The sequence below is a fragment of the Carya illinoinensis genome, chromosome 3 (assembly GCF_018687715.1).
Source record: "Carya illinoinensis cultivar Pawnee chromosome 3, C.illinoinensisPawnee_v1, whole genome shotgun sequence".
Classification (NCBI taxonomy): Eukaryota; Viridiplantae; Streptophyta; class Magnoliopsida; order Fagales; family Juglandaceae; genus Carya; species Carya illinoinensis.
Window position 1 is genome coordinate 3,865,824 of NC_056754.1, and position 25,064 is coordinate 3,890,887.

General features: G+C 32.0%; 2 protein-coding genes across 8 annotated transcripts; both read left to right on the forward strand.

Annotated features, from left to right (window-relative positions):
• The first annotated feature begins 3,297 nt into the window (after positions 1-3,297).
• LOC122302602 (shaggy-related protein kinase epsilon) lies at positions 3,298-9,147 on the forward strand. 2 transcript variants are annotated; one of them, XM_043113928.1, is made up of 13 exons: positions 3,298-3,543; positions 4,540-4,735; positions 4,845-4,937; positions 5,553-5,612; positions 5,720-5,992; positions 6,833-6,907; positions 6,981-7,037; positions 7,240-7,380; positions 7,521-7,571; positions 7,695-7,790; positions 7,878-7,961; positions 8,552-8,654; positions 8,792-9,147. In XM_043113928.1, the coding sequence occupies exons 2-13, from the start codon at positions 4,622-4,624 to the stop codon at positions 8,872-8,874; spliced, it is 1,230 nt and encodes a 409-aa protein (XP_042969862.1). In that variant the 5' UTR covers positions 3,298-3,543; positions 4,540-4,621; the 3' UTR covers positions 8,875-9,147. The 2 variants fall into 2 exon arrangements, with proteins under 2 accessions (XP_042969862.1, XP_042969861.1); XM_043113927.1 differs by having other exon boundaries at positions 3,299-3,543; positions 4,540-4,744.
• Positions 9,148-16,601: 7,454 nt separating this feature from the next.
• LOC122302603 (DNA (cytosine-5)-methyltransferase DRM2) lies at positions 16,602-23,926 on the forward strand. Of its 6 annotated transcripts, none has more exons than XM_043113929.1 (12): positions 16,602-16,987; positions 17,204-17,352; positions 17,757-17,801; positions 18,021-18,158; positions 18,366-18,465; positions 18,547-18,593; positions 18,900-19,016; positions 19,256-19,355; positions 21,460-21,560; positions 21,744-22,478; positions 22,705-23,062; positions 23,532-23,926. In XM_043113929.1, exons 3-12 carry the CDS (start codon positions 17,799-17,801, stop codon positions 23,753-23,755), a joined length of 1,923 nt encoding a protein of 640 aa, XP_042969863.1. In that variant the 5' UTR covers positions 16,602-16,987; positions 17,204-17,352; positions 17,757-17,798; the 3' UTR covers positions 23,756-23,926. The 6 variants fall into 6 exon arrangements, with proteins under 6 accessions (XP_042969863.1, XP_042969865.1, XP_042969866.1 ...); XM_043113931.1 differs by having other exon boundaries at positions 18,043-18,158; XM_043113932.1 differs by having other exon boundaries at positions 17,204-17,255; positions 18,043-18,158.
• Positions 23,927-25,064: the final 1,138 nt, after the last annotated feature.

The window sequence follows — 25,064 nt, forward strand, 5'->3', positions numbered from 1 at the left end:
TGGCATGCACTTACGTACGAGATCAGATCATTGTACCACTTGATTAGTTTGTTTTTATTAACAAAAAAACAGAGGCACATGATACCGACACGTACGGTTAACGACGCACAGCAAAAACAAGTGGAAAATTAACGATCAATAGTTAGTTACATAGAAAATTACTCTAAATAAGTTTTAAAAAATTATTTATGCCAGATAATACGAATCGAAAATGATTATTTACGATTAAAACAGATTTATTGAGACAAAAATTAATTATTTTCATAAAAAATAATTAACAATAACAGAACAATTTTCTTATACTAAATTTACAAAAAAAAAAAGGATAATTCATAGCTAATTAACCTAATTGTGAAAAAATAAGCATTTAAATATAAATATATTAATTAAAAGGGTTATTCTTTGTTTTTTTAATACAACCGATAATTATTAATTCATTTGACTTGAAAGATTACAATACACACGCATGTTCGTATTCGTATCATGATAGATGCAGTACTTCTATATGCATGATAGATTCGGGTTGGCTGCAGCTTGCTTAATTGGTTGTTGCGCCAATTATATATATTAATTTAACCAAGCACTGACGTTCTTATCACGTCATGCAAACACAACCACGACTCACGAGTCATCCATATCCGGACAGGCCGTCCTAAATTAAAGCTCGACAAATCCTAAAATCATGCAGCCCAACATTACTGAATTGACAACGGCCATCTTTCTAGGTCATTACGTCGACTCTCAAATGTTCTCATGATGATCATGCATGGCCTACGAGAAAGAATAAAGAAAATGGAAGAAACAAAAAGTATACGTGCGAATGTCCCAACAAATTGATCAAAAGAATGCTTGAAAAGCCATTAAAACCGGGCAAGGAAACGTCAAACTAGACCAATACATATATGGACATAATTAAAAAGTAATTAACGATCTAGAATGCGTGTGGGGATCCTAAATATATAGCAAATTGACGAATTTGTGAAGTGACAGTTACATCACGTGAATCCTCCAATCATGATTCGTTCTAATTTATAAAGGAAAACCGTTAAATCGGTTGCATGCCCCAGATATCGTGCCATGCCTTCAGGGATGGGCCTCCATACAGTACTACTAGTATTAATACCAAATTCATGCAATGATTCTTTGCTTCTTTTTCTTTTCTCTAACCTTATCTTGCTGTGTACGTTCGTGCAAAGACTTTTATTGGGGGCCGGGTTTTCAATTCTCTCGCCTTTCACGGCAAATTCCTACTAGATCGAGAGAGATCACAGAGAGATCATCAGGTGTTCGTTCAAAGTTCCAATGACATTAATTCCACTATCTATCATCATGTGCACAAGCTGGGACATTATTTTTCTGCATGATCGAGTTTTATTGGTACTGTGCAGCCATGACCTTGCAGGCTGGAAATAGAGAACTGAATAAGACGCAATGTTTGAAAATAGAGGACTAAAAAATATATATCCGTGATTGCAAAGTTACACCGATCACGCCATGTTCTTAGCAGTACTACTGATCCACTGATCATGACTGACCATTTGCAGGGCCTAGCTACTAGCTAGCTAGCTAGCTACGTACGTTCATGCACCCACTCCATAGATCGTTAATTTAATTAAAAAGACAAAACCCTTTCTCATTTTGATGAGGTCAGCTTCAGGAAATTAATTAGACCAGGCCAGGTTCGTAGCTTCGTACGTAACAAATTCAAAGATTTCCTGATCCTCCCTATCTAGCTCGTCTTTTATTTACCCAATTAATTATTAATATATATAAATATGTATATATCTAGCTTCTGTTACACATGTGAGTTTGAATTATTGACACATATCTGATTTGGATAATTAATAATTTGATAATTTTCGACTTAATTTCCTTGATATGATCTTCCGGATTTGATTGAAATTAACCTTTTTGCTGCCTGAACTACCGAGCTAAGCCGTCAAATACCCAATTTGTTTTAACCAATTCAGCCGCATTATTTGGTAAAGGAAAATGAGTAAGGTTATATATACATACAGTCGTATAACCGTTTTAAAAAATAATAAAATTTAATATTAAAAAATTAATTTATTTTTAAATAAATTTATTTTTATTTATTTATTAAAAATAATTACACGCCGTTACGTAATCAAGAATATAATTATAATTTTTAAAAATTAATATCTCTATACCATTTATCACATATAATTATTATTATTATTTTTTATTAAATATGTAATAAATTATGAATAGAAAAATTTATTTAATTTAATAAGAATAAAACAAAAAATAAATTTGTCCTCTTCGTTCGTTATCTCGCCTGTCACCTTGAAAGGGAGGCAACGTTTTTTTATTCTCTTAAAAAAAAAAAAAAAAAGAAGAAGAAGAAGAAGACAAAACTAATAATCAATCGCCGTCATGATAATAGTGATCTGCATCACATGCATGGTTGAATTGGTGGCAGATTTTCGGCCATATGCACTCCCTCTTTCTATATTTATATTTATAGATTCTCATTTATCTGCAATTCCTCGACGTTGTCCCGTTTTAATAAACAAATAGTATTTATTCTTTATAAAAAAAAATATAGTATGCTGCCTAACTTTGTCTCATTATTTTAACCGTCCATATATTTTAATTTTTTTATTAAATAATTACAAAATTAATTTATAATATATTTATATATTTTTTATTTTTTAAAAATATTTAAATATATTAAAAAATATTTAAAACAATAAGAAAAAACCTTTGTGCTAGCGGGCACACGCTAGCATTACTCATTCTTTATTAATGTTGAGGCTGATTTAGCATGAATTTCTATCATTTTTTTTCCTAAACACCATAAATAATTAATTCACATTACAAAAAATGTGTGACATTAATATAGACAAACGTCTATTTCTAGCCATGCCCATGACTCCAACAGGTGCACATGAGATTGATTGCATAAAAAACAACAATTTCGTGCCTTCTTTTCTCTTTTGTTTCTTCTTTTCCGCCCAACCTTTTTCTTCACACTTTATTATGTCATCACGAATCTTAGACTAATTATCCAACTAAGGGAATTGAGTCGGCCCAGCTCGGAATCATAAATGGGCCAACTTGGATTGGATACCCAAATGACCAACAATTTAATGTGTGATAAAGTTCAATGGATCCCATCATGTCTTGGTCTTCGAAGCAAGGTGACGACCAAGACGTCAGTCTCTAACTTATCCAACCACTAACTACCACGTGTCAAACTAGTGTCCGAAAGTACGGACTTGAAAACTGACTCTTAACTGAGATTGATAAAAACCAGTTGGGTTCCGCACTGCCCGGTCAGACTCATCGGACAAAACGCAGGACAAGGGCATCCAAAGACTCAAATACAGTCTCTCTTTAGTCAAAGCCCATAAGAAATCCCTCTGAAGCTGCGAAGAAAATTGGATCGGTTTTTCTTCTCTGCAAGATAGTTTTTCTGTCTCTTTCTCTCTCTCTCACACGCACAAGTACACAAACATTTGGATCGAGGAAATTGCAAAATGTGAGGGATTTACAGCTTCACAAGACTTCGAAGCTCAGGTACACTTCGATTATTTTTAACACCTGTTTGGTTTCTAGGAAGATGAAAGACTGGAAGTAGAAGAAAAGAAAAGGGTTTTTGTTGGTTTTACTTGTAGGCTAAGATGAGATTTCTAGTTGCTTTTAAGCTTGGTTTAGCGCAGTTAAAAAAATCTACACTTTGAAATTGTTTTTTCCACTTTTTTTTCCATGTTTTCTCAGTAACCAAACGGAGCTTTTAGGCTTTTTTTTTTTTTTTTTTTTTTTTTTTTTTTTTAATGTACGAAGAATGTTTACTTTCCTTTTTTAGTTTTAGGTTACGATAAGTTCATATTTCCTTTTGTTTCGACTTAAGTTGATTTCATAGTTACAGATTCGGCATTTTGACTGTCTTATAAGTTTCCAAGTTACATTGCAATGTACAAGATTAGGGATGCTATTGACACAATACTCAGTGATCTCGCTAAGAGAAGTTCTGAAATCTATGCATTCTAGTCTATGTTGGATTTAAAAGGTGAAAAAACAAGTATTAGGGTATCGTTAGTGTGGTAGGAGTATACATTCTAGTTCATTAATTCTGTCGGAATAGTGACACATGAATAGCTACACCAAAGTCTTTGGATGTACAATGAGATGGAGAATAGGGTTAGATATACATCCAGAAAAGACGAATGTGGTTATTTTAATCATATAGATATTTATGTTTTATTTACAGATTTCTGGACTATACATCTGATGCTTTTGTGAAATAAATTCAGCAGAATACGACGTAGCTAGGTTATGGACAAGATAATGACATGATGACACATAGTTGTATTAGAGTATCTGCTTATAACAACAGCATGAGAACATATTTGATCTGAAGTTAAATGTTTTCTGATAACGTAACTATGGTAATGCATGTTTAGTTCCGTAAGTGTTGTAAGCGAGCACAGTGACCAATTCTCCTTCCCATCTCATAGGATGGTATAATATTATTTTATATGTCTGAGTTGTTGTATTTTCACTTTTCTTCAGGTTATAACAGTTGCATTGGTTGGCGTGGCTGGTCTGCTTTAAGAATCTGCAAACATCTTTCCTCCAAATCTCTTCAGAATTTATGGCTACTGCCGGTACAGCTCCTGCTTCAGCTGTTGGAAAACCATCAGGGGAGGCAATGATTGTTGACAAGCTCCCAGAGGAAATCAATGAAATGAAGATCAGGGATGAAAAGGTTGAAAAGGTTGGCTTGTCAAATATTTGTAGATTATGTTTTGTCTGTGTATTGTCGGTATTATTATTTTCTGTATGTAGTTTTTTTATTGCTAGTTTCTGTGTTGTAGGAAATGGAAGCAACAGTGGTAGATGGAAATGGAACCGAAACTGGACACATTATAGTAACCACAATTGGTGGTCGAAATGGTCAACCCAAACAGGTAGATATGTGAAACTACATAATCATAATTGCATCAGTTCTCTCTCATTGAGTAGTCCAGTTCAAGTCCCCTCAGGGCCAAGGGAGGTTTACCTGGCTGTTAACTTTAGGGCTCTGTGGGATTAGTCGAGGTGTGCACAAGATGGCTTGGACATCCACGGATATTAAAATAAAAAAAAAGTAGTGGGTGGAGAGAGAATACCATGCATGCCTCATGAAAATGAGTCATTTTCTAACAAAGTCAAGAGGCCACTTGTAAGAGACAATAAAACCCAATGTCTTTATCTTGAAAACTAAATCAGAAAGGAAACAACACTGATAACTGTGGGGATCAACCTGTCATGAGAAGATCATGCTGATCTGATGCTATATGTTGTTTGTGAAATTCACTGTATTCTCTAGAATATATATTTATATACACCTACCAACAATTTTTCCAGTCTTTCAGCTTTTAGATTTGATGTGAACTTTTAGCCTCTTAACCTGGACAAGCAAGTATGCTAACAGATATGAAGACAAAACGTTGCAGATACTAATTTGTGGAAGTTGGGTGTGTGAGTTAATTTGTGGAAGTCAAATACTTACGTTGCTTTAATTTTTCTAATGTTTGCCACAGACCATAAGTTACATGGCGGAGCGTGTTGTTGGACAGGGCTCATTTGGTATTGTGTTTCAGGTGATACTTTAATTGCCAATAATGAATTGCTATAGTGATTGTTGATATTTTGGTTAAGGTTTTGGGTAAGATCATGAATTTGAAGCTTCACACGTTTCATTTTGCAGGCCAAGTGTCTAGAAACTGGAGAAACTGTTGCAATTAAGAAGGTCTTGCAGGATAAGAGATATAAGAACCGTGAATTGCAAACAATGCGCCTTCTTGATCATCCTAATGTTGTGTCACTAAAACATTGCTTCTTCTCAACCACGGAAAAGGATGAGCTCTATCTCAATTTGGTGCTTGAATATGTACCTGAGACAGTATATCGTGTAGCAAAGCACTACAGCAAGGCAAATCAGCGGATGCCCATGATATACGTCAAACTCTATACATATCAGGTTCTCTCTGCCACCTTTTCCTCTTTTTTTAGGATGTGGGGGAGGAGGCTTGGAGTGCTGTCATTTTAAACGTGATATTTGCTCTAATTTGTAATGAGATTTTTTAGCAATGATTTGTGATTATCCAGCGCAAGAAAGCTAAGAAGTTAATTAAAGTAAGAGGTCGGGGGGAAAAGCAAAAAAAAGAAAAAAAGGGGGAGGGGCAAATGTCAACAAGTTCAAGAGTCAAAGAGTTACAACTGTATTGTTTAAACTGAGCAAAACCTCATTTTCTTGGTTTTTTTTTTTTTTTTAAATCTATGAAAACTACCAAATATATTTTCAGTTTGGTTCTAGATGCTCTTTGGTTACCATTTTTGTTTGATTAGAGAAAGTTGGTGAATTTTACTTAATATAACGATCATAATTGCCTTAATAAATTCCCCTTCCCTGTAGCTAAATCCAGATAAATTGTGACTTCCCCCATGACTGTTCATCTTAATATATAAGTGGTGCATTTAAGCATCCATTTTACACACTTTGATGGAAATGTGGTGGTTGTTAAAGCAGACATTTGTGGAAGATTGCTACACGTCCCAATCATGAGCATGCCCATATAGGTACAATATAAAAAACAATATATATATCTATATATATTTCCTCCTTATTTTAGATCACTTTATACTTGGTGATAATGAGGACAGAACCTAAGAGGTACCTGTGAGATATTCTGCCACTAGATCAAAGTCTCTTTTCATATTTATTATTTTTATGTTTGGGGACTATTTGATGATCACTAGAAAACCTGTTAGCATGTACTGACTATCCTATGATTTATTAATGCCTAATTGATTTTGGCAGATATGTAGAGCTTTGGCATATATTCATGGAGGCATAGGCGTATGCCACAGGGACATAAAGCCTCAGAATCTACTGGTTTGTATTTGAATATTGGGGATTTTTCCTTTTAGGGATTGGATCCTGTTACCAATACAAGCTTGTGTTGCAGGTTAACCCCCATACTCACCAGGTCAAGCTATGTGATTTCGGAAGTGCAAAAGTTCTGGTAGTATTTTGTTGCTTTGTCTCGACTTCATAATGTCATATGTATAGCCATTTTTTATTAGCTTAGTTTTTGAGAGAGATGCTTCCCCATGATGTCAATGATGTTCCCTCTGGTCGGCCTTAATTTTATGCACTCTTGACTATTAACTTGACCTCTCTTTGATTGATTGATCCCTTGCTCTTTTATTTAACATCTGGAACAGGTAAAAGGTGAGCCAAATATATCATATATTTGTTCCCGTTATTATCGAGCACCTGAACTTATATTTGGAGCAACTGAATACACTACTGCAATTGACATCTGGTCTGTGGGTTGTGTTCTTGCTGAACTGCTGCTCGGACAGGTTCTCTACAAAAGAAAAAAAAAATATTAATATCTACCTGTGACTTCTTTTTTTCCTTTTGGTCTCACCAAATGTATAGCAGGGACTGATTGTAAACTGTTTTCCTTTTCTTTTTTCTTTGGGCCACCCAAATTTTATAGCCTCTCTTTCCTGGTGAAAGTGGAGTTGACCAGCTAGTTGAGATTATTAAGGTAAGATATCCTCAGCCTTTTGTGCAATAGAAAGGTGCATTTTTATCAGTGGATGAACTCAAAAGTTGTGATCATTTAGCTTTTTTAAATTTAACATGATCAAATATCCTTTTCTTGAATTAGGTGCTTGGTACACCAACTCGTGAGGAAATCAAATGTATGAACCCAAACTATACGGAGTTTAAATTCCCACAAATCAAGGCCCACCCCTGGCATAAGGTGAATCCTTGGCCTCTGTTCCACGATCTCTGCTAATTTTTTGCATGATACTCGTAGATTCAACTGACAGTGTTCTTTTGAACACAGATATTCCACAAGCGCATGCCCCCAGAAGCAGTAGATCTTGTCTCGAGGCTTCTTCAGTACTCTCCGAATCTGAGGTGCACTGCCGTAAGTATTTCCCATTTGCTCCTCCTTATGTCCTAATGCAAGTGAAGGATAAAGATTGATATTGTGGATTATTTTTTTCCAATTAGCCATTCAGTTCGTTATGTGGAAACCCTCCTTTGCACTGTTCGAATGGCTTGGCTTGTAAAGCCAGTGGGTGTGATTTCTACTCGATAATATACATCTCGTGCTTCTTGATCTAAAAGCTGAGCATTTTTTTGAATGAGCAATCAAAATGATTTCCTTTACATGCCCATGGTGTTTGAAGGTGAAAATCATACCCGCTGGGATGCTACCATCTCAGAAAATGGGTCCTGCTGCTAAGATTTTCATGAATAATTCCTTGCACGTTTCTTAAATTTTAGATTATGATCCTACACTCACATTTTGTACTTCTTTGAATTCTATGTAAGAGCTAAAATATGCTACTTAACGATTTGCAGTAGAAAGAAAAACATAGATATATATTACTTCCATGGTGAAAGAAACTTGCTGCTAATTTTTTTTTTAACTTCTCTCAAAAATAAACTTGCTGCTAATTTGAGTTCACCATCTATCAATCGAAGTGATCATTTGTTATATATCTTTTGCAGTTAGAGGCCTGTGTCCACCCATTTTTTAATGAACTTCGTGATCCTAATACCCGTCTTCCTAATGGACGTCCCTTGCCGCCTCTCTTTAACTTCAAACCTCAAGGTTCTTCTCTCTTTTGTACCTCAATTCTTTTTTTTTTTTCTTTTTGATCAGTACTTCTCAGTGGAACTTTTGCATTAAATAACCAAGCTAATCCGTTATATATAATGTGGTATGAACGTTGGGGGTCACATTTGCAGAGCTGAAAGGAGCAACTTTGGAGCTTCTGTCCAAACTGATACCAGAGCATGCCCGGAAACAATGCCCTTTCCTTGCTTTGTAGACACTGTAGAATGAAACGCTGAATGGATGTAATGATTGTAAGATTGTATGTATCACGTTTGTCCTGCTTGCTTTCTGCAGGAATTAGTGCTGCCGCGATTGTTATTATATGTACTTTTTCAACTTTCAAGTACTTGATTGACTATCCATGCCTGCTACTATTTTTCCTTTTGCCTGTGGACACAGTACACTATGTAAAACACTCGAGGGTGATTATTAGCCGATCGTGTCTGTAATCATAAAGTAATAACTCAATGTACAGTTGCTTGCTCTCTCTCTCTCTCTCTCACGGTTGTAGACTTTTGTCTTTCTTCCATGGAGATGCATACCATTTGAGGGTAGGAAAGTGGTGCTGGGAGCTGAGAAAAGCTTCAAGATGAAGTTCTATTTATCATAATGCATGCCTCGTCGCATGGATTGTTTACTTGTTTTCCAAATGGTTTGTCTACCGCCTCAGCTTCTATTAGGAGTAAAACGCGTATGGTGCTTTAATCGTTGTCTTAAATGTCCCGTTAATTAGCCCAGCTGTCTCGTGACTCTCGCTCTTTTTCCCTTTACGAGGAGGTGCTCGTGAGTCGTAAATCGTATTCTTAGAACCTGGATTCTTCCCCATTTTGTCTCATTTAGCTATACAGTGCAATGAGATATTTTATAAAAAGTAAATAAAATATTGTTATAATATAATTTTTTTAATATTAATTTTATTTTAAAATTTTATAAAAATTAAATTATTTATTATATTTTATGTGAGAATTTAAAAAATTTATAATAATTATATTAGACGATATAGATTAGTATTTACTATTTGATAACCAAATTAGGAATTTTGGACAAGGATAAATTTATTTTGTCCAGTCATGCTTTTAAGTAAATTTGAGCGAGTAATGCTATACAACCTCTTAAATTCTATACAACATTTTTCTTTTCAAAATTTTAAATTTTTTTTAGTTTATTCTTTTTAAATTAATTCAATTTTTCTATTCATTATTCATATATTAAATATTTGATTAAAAAAATAATAATAAAAATTAAAAAAAATATATGGTGTGTAGAGATTGTATGAATAGTATGAGGTTGTGTAGATTTTTTCAAATTGAGCGGTGGTGCTACTCCCGAATATCGAACACTGTAATTTTTTTTCTGCGTCTGTTTTTTAAAAAATAAAATTTAAAAACTTATTAAAAAAATATAAAATACAAAAATCAGTAAAAAATGTGTAACAAAACTCGGAAGCTCTGTCATTTCTCAATAAAATTATTCTACTTAGAATACGGTCTTCCTCTCTAAATATTTAAAGATTAGTGCCTAGTTACGAGCATAAGTTATGTAAGTACTGCTCAATGTGCATGCTCTTTGTCATATTTTTAACACATTTTCATAAAGGAGTCTACCGTTTTATAAAATGATCATACGAGACTTGTATCTTAAAAAATTGTTTTACTTATAAAAAAATATTTAAAATTGTTCAAATTATTATTCATTTAAAAATTATAAAAAAAAATAGTATCGTCGATATTTATAATGGTGGGGAAGTTTTAATTTTTAATTTTTTAATTTTTTAATTTTTTGGTCTTGATTCTTGGTCCAAATGTTCGGCTACCTATAAAACCCAAAATGAAGGAACAGTTTAATAGTCCCCCAAACGACTAGTCGGATAAGATTAGAAAAGTAGTCATCATGTTTATGGCGTGGGCCGACTCCCCCGCGTGGAAGATGGACCGACCCACTACCGTGACTTGCTGGTTTTTGAACAATATACATATTTACGAAACAATAACTATCTTTTAAAATATTCACACTAGATTAAGATTAATACAGAAGTTAAAAATAAATAAGTATTTTATTTTTTAAACTCTGACATTTTTATATGATTAAAATAATCTATATTATTATTTTTAGAATTAAAATATTTATATTTATAATCGTAAGAATAGATACTCGACAACATTCAAACTAATATGCAATGAAAATTGGACAGTGGAGGCCAAATAACGATTGGTGATGAATTTTTTTTTTTTTTTTAAAGAATAATGACACATATCGTCATAGAGTATGTAAACGTTATACAGTCACTTTAAAAAAAAAAAAATTATTATTAAAAAATTATTTTTTTTTTTATATAAATTCAATATTTATTTATTTATTTTGAAATAATTACGCAATTTTCATACAATTGTTGAAGGTGGAAAGTTGTATTTTCGTTTAAAATGAAATAAATGATGTGTTTTCGTTCCAAACGAAATAAACCACACAATTTTCTTAAATGTCTAATTAGTATTTTTTAAACTTCGGTAATTAAAAATATACTTCTTTTAAATAATTACCACAATTTAGGAATCACATCACATTATCCTAAAATAAACATAGTTATTTTGAAGTAAATAACGTGGTCTTTAATTGATTATAAAATAATGATAAATATATTAGATAATATTTGATACATGAAGTGTATGTGTTACTAATTATTTTAAAAAAATTGATTTATTATTAAAAATTAATTTTTTAATAAAGATTTTGTATTTATTTAATTTAAAAAAATTAAAAAAATTGTATAGTATTTACATATTTTATAATTAAAAATAATATCTTTTATATATATTATTAATATAAAAAGCTTATTTATTTTTAATGAAAATAATGATTTTTTTATACTTTATTCTCTTTGACTTTTGACTGTAAAAGAGGAAGTGACTTGTATTGGTAATTGGATAGTGGAAGCCAGCTAATATATGCTTATAATTACATTTTTAGACTTTGATTGTCTGGTGGTCACAATGAAGAGAGGGATACAATTGATATTCAACTGTATTGACATCAAAAGTGACTACCATAAACTGAAAAGTTGATGGATAATGCAGAGATCTATGAATTAAAAAATAAAGGAAAAAACAAAAATCAGCAGAGCGCTACTTTCAAGAGATTTTTTAAGAATGTGTCTGATGTTGAGAGTATTTTAATATTTTTAATATATATTATTATTATTATTATTTATTTTATTATTATTATTTTTTATTTTTTTCTATTATTTAATATTCTATTACTATTTTCTATTTATTTTTTTATTATTATTCACAACATATTTCAATATTTCTCAACATTCAAATCTAATCTTAATTGCAGTGAAATGAATTCTTTGTACTTTCTCTTAAGTAAAGATTTGTTAAATTCATATTATCTCATTTTAAATCTTATTATTATTTTTTAAATATTATTTAAATATAAGTAATTTTTTAATTTAAAATTCTTAATTATTTTATCTAATTTAATTGTTATAATTATTTTAGACTTTTAAATAAAACATAAAAATAATACAACATTTTTAATTTTTAAAATAAAAATAATAAATTATATTTTAATAATAATTTAATTTTATAATATTTTTATTCAATAATTTATCTCCCATTTCTTAAAATCCAAATAAAAATTTTTAATTTAAACTATTTCAATACTATTAACAAATTATTTTACTATTATTCACATATTTTTCATCTTATCTCATTAGAGTTGGACTCCCACTCTAATTAAGAATGGGAACGAATTCCTATTTTGATTAGAGTTGCAGGAGTCTGAGGTTGAAACTTTGATTGGAGTTGAAGAAAATAAGAAAAGCAAACAAAAAGAACAGAAAAATAGCCCTAAAGCAACAACTAAATTCGCATAAAATGAAAAAATGACATTTAACAAAATGACAAACAACAACCGATTAACTATGTAAAATCAATAAATCCAACAAAACATGGGGAGCAACGACAACCTATTTAACAAAAGGAAAATTTTGTGTGCAGTCATTTTCGCGGACTCTTTTGTGCACTCCAGTGATATGATTGGTTGTGTATTAAAAAAAAATTAATCCAGCCAATTATATCAGTGGAGTGCGCAAGGAGTGCGCAAAAATGATTGTACGTACTACATAGCATTACTCTTAACAAAATTATAAACAACAACCAAACTTGTTTTTCCTTTTATTTTCAATAACAGGGGTGGAGTCGGGCATGGTACGAGAACTCACCAAAAAAAAAGACGCGAGAGTTTGAGGGCTTGGATATCAGCTCGGGGATGCCGAAGCCCTTGGGAGTAGAGCAAACGATGTCGAAAGCCAGGGAGAAAAGATAAAACAGAGGAAGAGAGATAGAATGTTCATATAGGATGATAAATGCGTAGAAGGAAGAATTAGGATTTTAAGAGAATTGATAAGAAAATTGCATCATTTTCTCCTTTACTTAAAAAAACAGGTTGCAAAACATGACTGTATGGAGGCTCGAACGCAAGTTTGGGGTGGGCAAAACAAAGTCTCAATTGTTAGGCCACTCAACAGCTTAAATCATTTTAATAAATATCAGAGTCAAAGTTCAGAGGTTTGAGTCTACACCGACTCCGGCCTTCTTTTTGGAGCAACTCCTACTTCGATTATGAACTTTGATTTTTCCAACTCTGTCGAAGTTGGAGCCGATGGTGGTTTTGCTGACCTATTACATTTACATTTTAATACATTTAAACATTTTAAATTAATAATTTTTAAAATTTATTATTTTTTTAAACTCTCGTAAAATTCATATAAACTTATTTAATACATTCAAACATATATTTCAATATATTTACATTAAAAGAAGATGATAGTATGTCCAACGAGTTTATACTCTCATTTTGACTGCTCATTTATTTATTTATTTAATGATTAAAAAAAGTGACTATTAATATAGTTATGTGTTTTTTAATAATATTAAAAGATGTTTTAAAAATGTGAAAAAGAAAAAGAAAAAAATTAATATTTTTTTTATTTAAATCTAGTATTTATTTTTTTTCAAAATAATTACGCAATGTTTATAAATTAACGACTGCAACTATCATTTCAAAAAAAAAAAATCCAATTGGTGAAGGTGGAAAGTTGTATTTTCGTTTGAAACGAAATAAATGATGTGTTTTCGTTCTAAATGAAATATACCCCACAATTTTCTTAAATGTCTAATTAGTATTTTTTAAACTTCGATAATTAAAAATATACTTCTTTTAAATAATTACCCCAATCTAGGAATCACATTATCCAAAATAAACATAGTTATTTTGAAGTAAATAACATGGTCTTTAATTGATTATAAAATATTATAAAATAATTATAATATATCAGATAATAAATAACGTGGTCTTTAATTGATTATAAAATATTTATAAATATATTAGATAATATTTGATACATGAAGGGTATAAGTGTTACTAATTATTTTTAAAAAAATTGAATTTATTATTAAAAATTAACTTTTTTTTATAAATATTTCATATTTATTTAATTTTTTAAAAAAATTAAAAAGATTACATACTATTTACATATTTTATAATAAAAATAATATCTTTTAAATATATCATTAATATAGAAAATTTATTTATTTTCAATGAAAATGATGATTTTTTAGTACTTTATTCTCTTTTACTTTATACTGTAAATGTGGAAGTGACTTGCATTGGTAATTGGATAGTGGAAGCCAGCTAATATATGCTTGTAATTACATTTTTACACTTTGATTGTCTGGTGGTTACAATAAAGAGAGGGATACAATTGGTATTCAACTGTATTGACACCAAAAGTGATTCTATAAACTGAAAAGTTGATGGATAATACAGAGATCTATTGATTGATTAAAAAAAAGGGGAAAAACAAAAAATCAACAGTGTTACTCCCAAGAGACTTATTAATTGTGGTGAGATGAATCCTTCTATACTTTCCTTTGAGTGAAGATTTGTTAAATTTATATTATCTTATTTTAAATTTTATTATTATTTTTTAAATATTATTTAAATATAAGTAATTTCTTAATTTAAAATTTGTAATTCTTTTATCTAATTTAATTGTTATAATTATTTAAGACTTTTAAATAAAACATAAAAATAATACAATATTTTTAAATTTTAAAATAAAAATATAAATTATAAATTTACTTTTGTATAATTTTACTATGTCTGTAATATTCTTCTTCTTCTTCTTCTTCTTCTTTTTTAATTTTATTTATTTATTTATTTATTATACTAATATTGTTTGAGTTTTTTTTTTTTTTTGAAACCTTTATCTTGAGTTGCCATCTAATAAAACAAAAAACAAAAAGATCATAAAAGGAAAGTATCACGTGGCAACAATAATTATCTTTCCATTCTCACCATTTTTCATTGATGCATTAACTTGTAACCAACTATAAACTTCTAACTCAAAGATCTAACACTAGTTTTTAACTTTTTGATTAGTGTGAAAGTAAGGTTATAACCCTAAGTAAGGCTGGATTTGAAAGATGAAATCATCTCAACTCACCTTAAATTAATAAATTTGTTAGATTCATTACTTTTTTAAATTCTCATAAAAAGTTTTAATTCATAGGAACTTATTTAATACATTTAAACACATATTTCACTATATTTACATTAAAGGAAAATGATAGGAGGTCCAACGAGTTTTTCCCCTCATTTTGACTGCTCATATATTTATTTATTTAATGATTAAAGAAGCGACTATTAATGTAGTGATGTGTTTGTTTTAATAACATTAAAGATGTTTTAAAAATTTGGAAAAGAAAAAGGTAAAAAAAATTAAAATGTGCAATTTGCACTAAGGGCATGCCCAACGGTCGGAGCTGAGTAGCACATCAAGAGCACTCTTACATTAAAATACATATAAATAGAATTCACAACAAATTACTATTTACAAATTAACTAAAATAATATGAAATCACCTCAACATACAATCATCGCCTAACCTAGTTTTGATAGTGAGTTGAGATGGTTTGTGAATAATAATGATATATTTGAGTTAAGATGAGATGAAATGTAAATTATTTGGGTTAAAATGTTTTATGAAATTTTGGAAAATGAGAGGAAAAAATTGAATAAAAATATTATAAAGTAAAATTATTATTAGAATATAATTTTTTAATATAATTTTTGTTTTGATACATGAAAAAATTGAATTTTTTTTTGTTTTATTTGAAAATTTGGAAAAATTATAATAATTAGATAATGATTAAATGAAAAAAATTGAATAGTTAAAATTGAAAAGCATTTGTGTTTATGATATTTAATTATTGAGATGAGATTAAAACATTATTCTATTCAAACCTAGTAAGTAAAAGTTAAAACCAAGCAGATTCTTTTTCTTTATATTTTTATATTTTATTAGTGTTACACTTGTTTGTTCTGAGATGATTATTGAAACTCTCATCCCATTAAATCTTATATCATATAACTTTTAGTTTATATAAAAACTTGCTTGCCTAGAAAAAAAGATATATGACGTACGTCTAGCATTAAAGGAGGTTTAGATATAAAAAATCTTATAATTCATTTCATTTTATTTTGTACAATTATTATAAACATTTTAAATTTTTATATAAAATATAATAAATAATTTAATATTTTTAAATTTTAAAAGAATAATAACATTAAAAAATAACGTTATAATAATATTTTATTTAAATTTAAACTTTTATTTTATTTTAATCACCTCAATTCACTGCTCAAATCCCACCGTCAAACCCACCAAATACAAACTCAAAGCTGTCCGATCTATGATGGATCCACTTATTTATCCGGATCAACGGCCCAAAACACATCATTAGGACATCACGGTCCAAATAAAAACGATTCTAACTCTCTGATTACTGTAAACTCAGTATACTGTATACCAATCGGCTAGAATCCACTTTTACGATATTTTTTTTATATCTTTTTTTGGTATACCAATCGACGAGCCCTCTAATTTTGTTTTTTTAACAGCACAACGCCAGATTCCGAAACGATCAAAAAAGGGGGGTCTCTCAATTTTGCACGGATTCTTGACCCCCACCTGCAACATGGGTTCTCTCTCCAGCCTACAGTTCTCTCTGTAGAATTTATCCGGCCCTTGTCTTCACGTAGCTTCCTCCACTCCCTCTCACTGCAGTATTATACTTCAGTTTTTTTTTTATTTTTTTTTATTTATTTTACCATTACTCCGAAATATATCTCGGTAGAAAGACTCAAGAGCTCCGTTTTTAGCCCTACGGTGGAGGTTTTCGCCGAGAGACCTAGTACATTATCGTTTACATCGGCGGTAGCTTCGCGATTAGCGAGATTCCTCTTATTTTCGTTTCAGAGGGGTAAGTTTTCTCTCAACGATGTCAATTTCTTGACCATATTTTGTTAATATGGTTTTTGTTGTTGAGTTTAATGTTTAGAGCTATATTCAATAAAGAGGTCGTTATGGGGTTATTTGATTTGTATGAAAATCTGCCATGCTCTGTTTGGTTACCGAGAAAAGGTAGCAAAAGGAACGGGAGAAAAATTTTCATTTTCTTAATAATTGTTTGTTTCAGTATTTGGGGCCAAGAAAGCACGTTGGACTATAGGACTGACTTGAAAGTAAAGGTATCAAATTCTCTGGAATCCAAAAAACACGAGACATAGGGTTCAGAATTTTTCCTTCAAAACTGTTTTCACAAGTTTTCTCAGCAACCGAACAGAGGTAGGTTTGTTTTGGATTGTATTTCTTATGTGCTAAAGATCTTGGTCTGATAGTTGTAGGCCAAAAGCTTGTCTCCGCTTGATTGTAGCATGTATGAGAAGAAATCTAATATCTCAACATTATGAGATCATCCCAGGACCTCAGGTCATCGATTTATTAAATCGGACCTTTGTATTATTATTTTGGTCCTTATTAAATCGGACCTTTGTATTATTATTTTGGTCCTAGCCTTCTGTGAGCAAATCCTTATGGAAGTCACATGGTGCTTAGTGTAAATTCGTGAATGTTAGTTATTGTCATTACCTTTGTAATTAGTGGTTGTGCCTTAACTTGCTTTTTTTGGCACTTATTTCCTTATTGTTGTGTTCTCATAAAAAAAATGTATTGTTTGTGTTCTTGCACAGGTTGAAACTTCAACTTTGCACAAAGCCGTAGATCACAGAGAAATGGTACAGTATATTATTCATTCAAGCTTTGTCTATTTATATATTGTTTTATAATTTTCTGTTTTTCATAATAATTCTTCAGTTTGAATCAAACCAAAATATTTTGCTTGACCGACCAGTAAATATTAAATTAAACCTTCTTTTATTTATATATTTATATATCGGCCATGATTTGAGTTCTGTATGGTGTGCATGTCGGTGTTGATGTGTATACTTGAGCAGAATGGGGATGCTTCTGGTGTAGGGGGTGAAAATTTTGACTGGAACACTGATGATGAGCTGGAAGTTAATGACTTCTCTTTATCTTCTTGTTCAAGTTTGACACCTCCAAATGGAGAAGCTGTTGTGGGCTGTGGTGAGGTAAAACTTTTTTAGCTGCCTGTACTAAATTTTTTTGGCTTGAGCTCAATGCAATGATTTTTGTTTCTATATGTCAAGAGTTGCCCTGAAATGTACTTCTCTAATAAAAATGATTAGCCCTGATATGCATATTGTTCTTTAAATAAAATCATTCCCTGAAATGCATATTGTTCGTTAAATAACTATTTCCCCCTTATCTGGCTCAAGGCACGCTCAACTGCTGGTTGTTCCAACTCCAAGTTGATTGATCATTTCATCGGGATGGGATTCTCTAAAAAGATGGTTTCCAAAGCAATTCAGGAAAATGGTATAAGCTCAATCTTACTTAAATTGAGAATATGTTTTTAGCTTATTAGCATTGCAAGTAACCCATCTGTTTAATCTTCAGGGGAGGAAAATACAGATTCAATTCTAGAAACCCTTCTTACATACTCGGTGAGCTAATACCTGCCCAACTCTCAGATTCTGTTTTTGCTACTTTTGTCTTGGCTGTGTAAGCCACATTGTATCAAATAAATCATTCTTACTATCCCTCCGTTTGTTTCTTCCTTTTTGTGAGGGAGGGAGGGATCAAACATTTCTTTTGCTGACCTTTCTCTTTGCTCATGCGTTGCTAGACCAACAATTATTTATTATGGCATACTCTCTTGCATTTAAAGAAAAAATTAGTCTAATGAAAGTCGTTGGCTTCAACTTTCACAACTTTAATTAGTCTGGCCATGAGAGTCTCAATTTCTACAGGCTATCGAAAGCTCTCCTCAAGGACAGCCTGATATCGATTCTGATAATTCCTCTTTGGACAGTGGAGGGAGTTTTCTGGATGACTTTTCAGATATTGATAGTTCTTCTGACACTGAGGTAGGTGGAATTTTATTTTTGGCTAAGCTATGGACTCTATAAACAGTACATTCATCTAATATGCTCTTCTGCAAATCTGTGACTGCTAGCAAATTTTTATTTTGCATGGGCTTCCTGGTAGCTCCTTTTTCCCTGTCCACAAAGATTACAATTACATGGGGCATGTTGGCCTATGATTGACAATTTATTTTTTGCTCGTTATGTGTATAAATCAGCTCATACATTGATCTGTCTGGCAGGAAATCATGATTCCTGAGTCTGATGAGGATGGTAAATTGTTGTCCTTAGTTAAGATGGGGTACACAGTGGATGAGGCTTCAATAGCAATAGAGAGATGTGGTGCGAATTTCAGCATTATGTGAATTTTGTACTGTTTTGTCTTTGTTTTAGTCAATTTTCTTTTGATGTCTTTTGATTCATCCATATTTCATGTGACAATGCATTGGTAAGTGTGAATTTAAAATTTTCATTTTGCTTCATCCAATGTAACTTCAATACACACGCACACATACTGGTCACCAAATGTTTCACTTTCCGAGGAACTTTTTTACAGGTTTAACACTTCTAGTATAATCTCTCATGAGAAAGCTCTATGTAATACTTCTGAGATAACTTGTGACTATTGAGTTAAATTTCATTTGAATGGAGTGCTATTTTAGGGCTTGTTTGGACACAGAATTCTCAAAACTTCTCATAATTTCATTCCCAAACTTATCAGAAAAAAAATTCATTCCCAAACTAGCACACCTAGGCTAGTTTTGTTTTTCAATAATTTACTCCTTTTTTTTTTTGGATAAGTTTCAATACTTTACTCCATTGGTTGATTGTAATTGATTTTCATGGCATGTCTTTTCATGATTTCCTTGTATCTCAAAACTAGCATGCCTAGGCGTTGCTCTTGTATATGTCCCGTATACTTGGGCATTTTGTCTCTCTTTTGATCAATAAAAATTTGTTTACCGATTAAAAAAAAAATTTCATTTCCAAACATCACTCAAACACAAAACCCTTTTCAATTTCAAATCTTCAACCTTTTCATCTAATCATTACCTAATCATTATCCAAACACAAAAACCAATACAACTTTCACAAATTTCAAAACAAAACACAAAAATAAATACAATGTTTATAAACTTCAAAACAAAAATAATATTAAAAAATTATATTCAAGCAAATTTTTTAACTTTATAATATTTTGATTATACTTTTTCTCTCATTTCCCCAAACCCAATAAAGCATCTTAGTTCAAACCATTTCCCTATTTACAGAATTCTGAGATACTCAAAAGTGTTCAAACGAGCCCTAGTTGAAAATACGCCCCTTGACAGTTGTTTTGACAACCTTTTCTTGCTTGCTTCTTTATCCTACTAATTCCATTTTGGTATTTTTTTAATGGAACATTTAAAAGTAATAGAACAACTTTAAAAACCAAATGGGATGAGGTAGTAACTTATGGTTTAGGAGATTTATTGTGATACCCCATATCATAAGGATAAGGGTAGGCGGTGTATGGGATCCCACATTACTTGGGAAGGAGAAGTTCTTTCTTTTTATAATGTTCTAATGGGGATCCGATTTTATCATTAACTAGTCCTTTTGGAGTATAGGCAATGTGGTTTGGGCCTCCCATTGGGATGTTACAAATGGTATCAGAGCCTGTCCCAACAAAAAATGTGGGACTTGAACCGTGCCACCTACAATACACAGGTTCGACGAGAACGTCGGAAATCTAAGGGGGGTAGATTGTACCCTATATGATAAAGATAAGGGTAGGTGGTGTATGAGATTCCATATTTTTTGGGAATAAGAAGTTCTTGCTCTTTATAATGTTCTAATGGGGCTTCAATTGTATTATTGACTAATCCTTTTGGAGTATAGGCCATGTGTTTTGGGCCTTCCATTGGGGTGTTATCTTCATGTAGCCATGTAATAATTTGTGTTAAACGATAGTGAGCTACTTGTGTAGTCGCTTGTGTTGAACCACATCAAGGAGACTTGTGGTAACTTGCGCTGAATTTTAGTCATTTTGTCTTCTCCCATATTGACTTACCTACCAAAAAATTTCTATTAAGGCTTTATGGTGTTGGTTTTTCATACCAGTGAATCATGGAGCAAAAATATTTAGTTTGTCGAGCCTTTTAGATTTCTTCCATAATTGGTAACCTAACTTACTGGGGATGACTCAGTGGAGTTAAGTAGCCACACCCTTCTTATAAGCCCTCTATTATCTAGTTAGAATCCAAGTTGGGTTGGTGACATTGTGTTTCTGGTGCTCTTAACTACAATAATCATTTATAAGTAAATACTTAAAGAAGCCCCCGGTCTGCTTCAACTGGTAATTTTCGTAGTAGACAATATAAATGTTCTTCAATCTCTTGTCATTGTAGCAAAATGTATATGACTGTCTCTTTCCTCAGCTTACTATGCCCTCCAAACACTTCAGGTCAGAACTCCTCACTTGTGGAGTTGACAGATTTTATCTGTGCTGCTCAAATGGCTAAGGTGGCTGATGCACACTTTCCAGAACTCCCCCTTGAAGTCAAGGTACTCCATTTTGCCTCTTTAAGTGGATATAAACTCATCCACCAAAGAGAAAGGTGAAATGAAGTTTTGCTAATATTCTTATTTATTTTCCCCTTATAAGTGGGCCATAATTTATCTATGATGTTGTTTATACAACCTGGAATAATATTCATCAAAGGTGATTAGTTTTATCTATTTTGACAGCCGAAGCTTAAGCATTCATACAGTGATTTTTCTAAGCATAAGAAAAGGAAACTTTCTGATTATGCGATGTGGAAAAAGAAAAGGCGGAACGGTGTTCAAGATGATGATGATGAGACTATTCATCTCCCAAATCCAATGACTGGATTTGGTGCACCTGGTGAACCATGTCAAACAATTTGTAGAACACTTCCAGAGGCAGCTGTTGGGCCTCCCTTTTTCTATTATGAGAATGTGGCTCTTGCTCCTAAAGGGGTTTGGACCACCATTTCACGGTTCCTGTATGACGTCGAACCGGAATTTGTTGATTCAAAATACTTCTGTGCTGCTGCTAGGAAAAGGGGCTATGTTCACAATCTTCCAATAGAAAACAGATTTCCCCTTCTTCCGCTTCCACCACGGACCATTCACGAGGCATTACCCTTAACAAGGAAATGGTGGCCTTCATGGGATCAGAGGACAAAGTTGAATTGCATACAAACTTGCATTGGTAGTGCAAAGTTGACAGAGAGGATTCGCAAGGCACTTGAGGATTATGATGGTGAACCACCTCTGAGAGTTCAGAAGTATGTACTTGATGAATGTCGAAAATGGAATCTAGTCTGGGTTGGGAGGAACAAGGTTGCCCCACTTGAGCCTGATGAAGTAGAAATGCTTTTGGGTTTCCCAAGGAACCACACAAGGGGAGGTGGAATAAGTCGAACTGATAGGTATAAATCACTTGGTAACTCATTCCAGGTATGAATCCCTATATTGGATGAATGAGTCAGTAATCTAATATGTGAATTACTCATTTGGAAATGTTGCAAGCAATTTAGATAGTTGCAAAATGCATGCTATTTCATTATAATTCATTTTCTTCTCTAATTTTCCCTAGAGATTTCCAAATTTTAAATCATTCCCATTTGAGGATATCGCTGGGAATTATATTTGTCAACTAGCTTGTTGGTTTGGTTGATTTCAGGTTGACACAGTAGCATACCATCTATCGGTCTTGAAAGACATGTTCCCAGGTGGCATCAATCTTCTCTCCCTTTTCTCTGGGATTGGTGGTGCAGAAGTAGCCCTGCATCGGCTTGGTATCCGTCTAAAGAATGTTGTGTCAGTTGAGATTTCAGAAGTAAATAGAAATATCGTCAGGTGTTGGTGGGAGCAAACAAACCAGAGAGGGAATTTGATTGACCTTGCAGACGTGCAGCAGTTAAATGGTGACCGGTTGGAGCAGATGATGAACTCATTTGGCGGATTTGATCTTGTAGTTGGTGGCAGCCCTTGTAATAATCTCGCTGGTAGCAACAGGCATCATCGAGATGGACTTGAGGGTAAAGAATCTGCACTCTTCTACGATTACTTTCGTATTCTGGACTTGGTCAAATGTATCATGACAAAAGCACAATGATTCCATGTAAAGGAGCCTTTATTCCTGGTACTTCTGGTTAATTTCAATTTCTTGGATCTATTTCATTTTGTTTGTCCTTTTTTTTTTTTTTTCTTGAATTAAACATTGAAACAAGAACTTGCGAGATTCTTTTTAAGCTTCTGCTTAAACGGAAAACAATTGTTGGCAAAGGAAGGTAAAGTTATTGACTGACATTCTTCTTTATGTTTGTGACTTTGGTCTGCTATTCATTCTGTTGGAGCAGTCTCTTTAATAAGGCAAATAAAACTACATTCTGCAACCCCCCCACCCAAAAAAAAAAAAAAAAAAAAAGTCACCTTAGAAAGTTCTTATTGGATATTTTGTTTCGGGGGCAAGGACTAGGTTCAAGGTATAGCTTTGCTCCTACTCAGGAAAACACATGGCCGTGGAGTTCATGTGGATTTTGATGGTATACTCTATATTCTGGATGAAGAAGGATGGCCTTTATTATTATGACCTGCTGGATGTTTGCTGCTATCCTCCATGCTGCTATATCTTTGAGGGTCTGGAGGCACAACTTTCTGGGGTCAAAGTTTGTTGCGAAGAAGGGCAATATGGCTGTAAGCCACTTTCTCTTTTCTGTTTTCTTGGTTAGGTTACATGTCTCGTGGCTCTTTATATATTAGATGTAATATATACGAGCGGCTCTGTTCTTGGTCTTGTTTAATGTGAGCTGTAGCCTGTGCTGGTCAGGGACTTGGGCAGGGTTGCTTGGATGACACATTTCTTTCTTAGTCCATGTTGAAGTGTGGAGCTTGTGAAGGAAGTGTTTTGTTTTGTGTGTGTGTGTGTGTGTGTGTTTCTATTTACTTCAATATCAGAAAAAAGGAAAATTAATTTCCTAATATTTTGCTTTTTAAATATTGTATCAAATTTAATTATAGATGGAGTCCCCACCATGTAAATTTACTCGGTTGGTTTTTTTCAGTTAATACATTAGGGTGGCCGGATTTGTGGGTTTCGGACTGGACTAGATTGGGTACAGATGAACAGTCCTGCGAAGAAAAATAAATCACAATATAGTGAAGAAGATTGGTGCTCGCTAATCCTTTTCTTAAATTTTATTTGTTTTTAGATGAGACCCAAAAGGAGGAACTGCAAAGTCTAGTCCCATGTCACTATACATATACAAACTTAATTTTTGAAGTCACAACAATTATGACAAATCTCTCGAAATATTTTAACAAAAATTTTATATGCAGTTACTTTTATGTACTATTTTCACACTTTATTAATGTGTTTTCCTGTCATATTTTTAATATAAAATAATTTTTTTAATTAATCACATTAGTGGAGTGTGCAAATAATACGTAAAAGTGACTGTATATAAAAGAAATTTTCTTCCATTTTGAGGAGTATTTTCTTGGTGAACGAATTTAATAATTGATTTTTAATATTTGTTCTGCTTTGTCTTAGGCCAATGGAAAATCAAAGATAAAAACATGAATTCTCAACCAAAAAAATAAAATTTTTAAAAATGAATTTATGAGTTGATGTAATATAGCATGATAGTCAAACTATAAAACTTCTTTTATTATAAAACAAATATAATATTTTACAAAAGGCTTACTTTACTCTCATAATATTTTTTATGTGTCACCTTTTGCACTATTTAAATGTTATCAACACCAGCTTAGAAATAAGAGTATAGCTACATTTCCAGAGGGATGTAGCCCAATAACCCACCAAATAAGGCAAAAATTTTTTTATTTTTTATTTTTAATTTTTTCATTTATGTTTTTATATTCTTAAATATTTTTTTTAAATAAAAAAAATTCACAAAGTCACTAAAAGATACTTCTTTAAGTATTAAGTAAAAAAAAGAAAAGAAAAAAAAATTCAAGACACAAATTTGGGTCCCAAAGCATTTGTCTAGAAATAATAATTTTCTGAATTAAATGGTC

What these genes read in the sequence shown, in the direction of transcription:
- LOC122302602 (XM_043113927.1), top strand. Translation starts at nt 4,622, where the DNA reads ATGGCTACTGCCGGTACAGCTCCTGCTTCAGCTGTTGGAAAACCATCA. An exon ending in GAAATGGTCAACCCAAACAG is followed by an intron (nt 4,938 to 5,552) that starts GTAGATATGTGA and finishes TGTTTGCCACAG; the next exon opens with ACCATAAGTTACATGGCGGA. An exon ending in CTGAACTGCTGCTCGGACAG is followed by an intron (nt 7,381 to 7,520) that starts GTTCTCTACAAA and finishes CAAATTTTATAG; the next exon opens with CCTCTCTTTCCTGGTGAAAG.
- LOC122302603 (XM_043113929.1), top strand. An exon ending in ATAGTTCTTCTGACACTGAG is followed by an intron (nt 19,017 to 19,255) that starts GTAGGTGGAATT and finishes TCTGTCTGGCAG; the next exon opens with GAAATCATGATTCCTGAGTC. An exon ending in TCATCGAGATGGACTTGAGG is followed by an intron (nt 23,063 to 23,531) that starts GTAAAGAATCTG and finishes GCTCCTACTCAG; the next exon opens with GAAAACACATGGCCGTGGAG.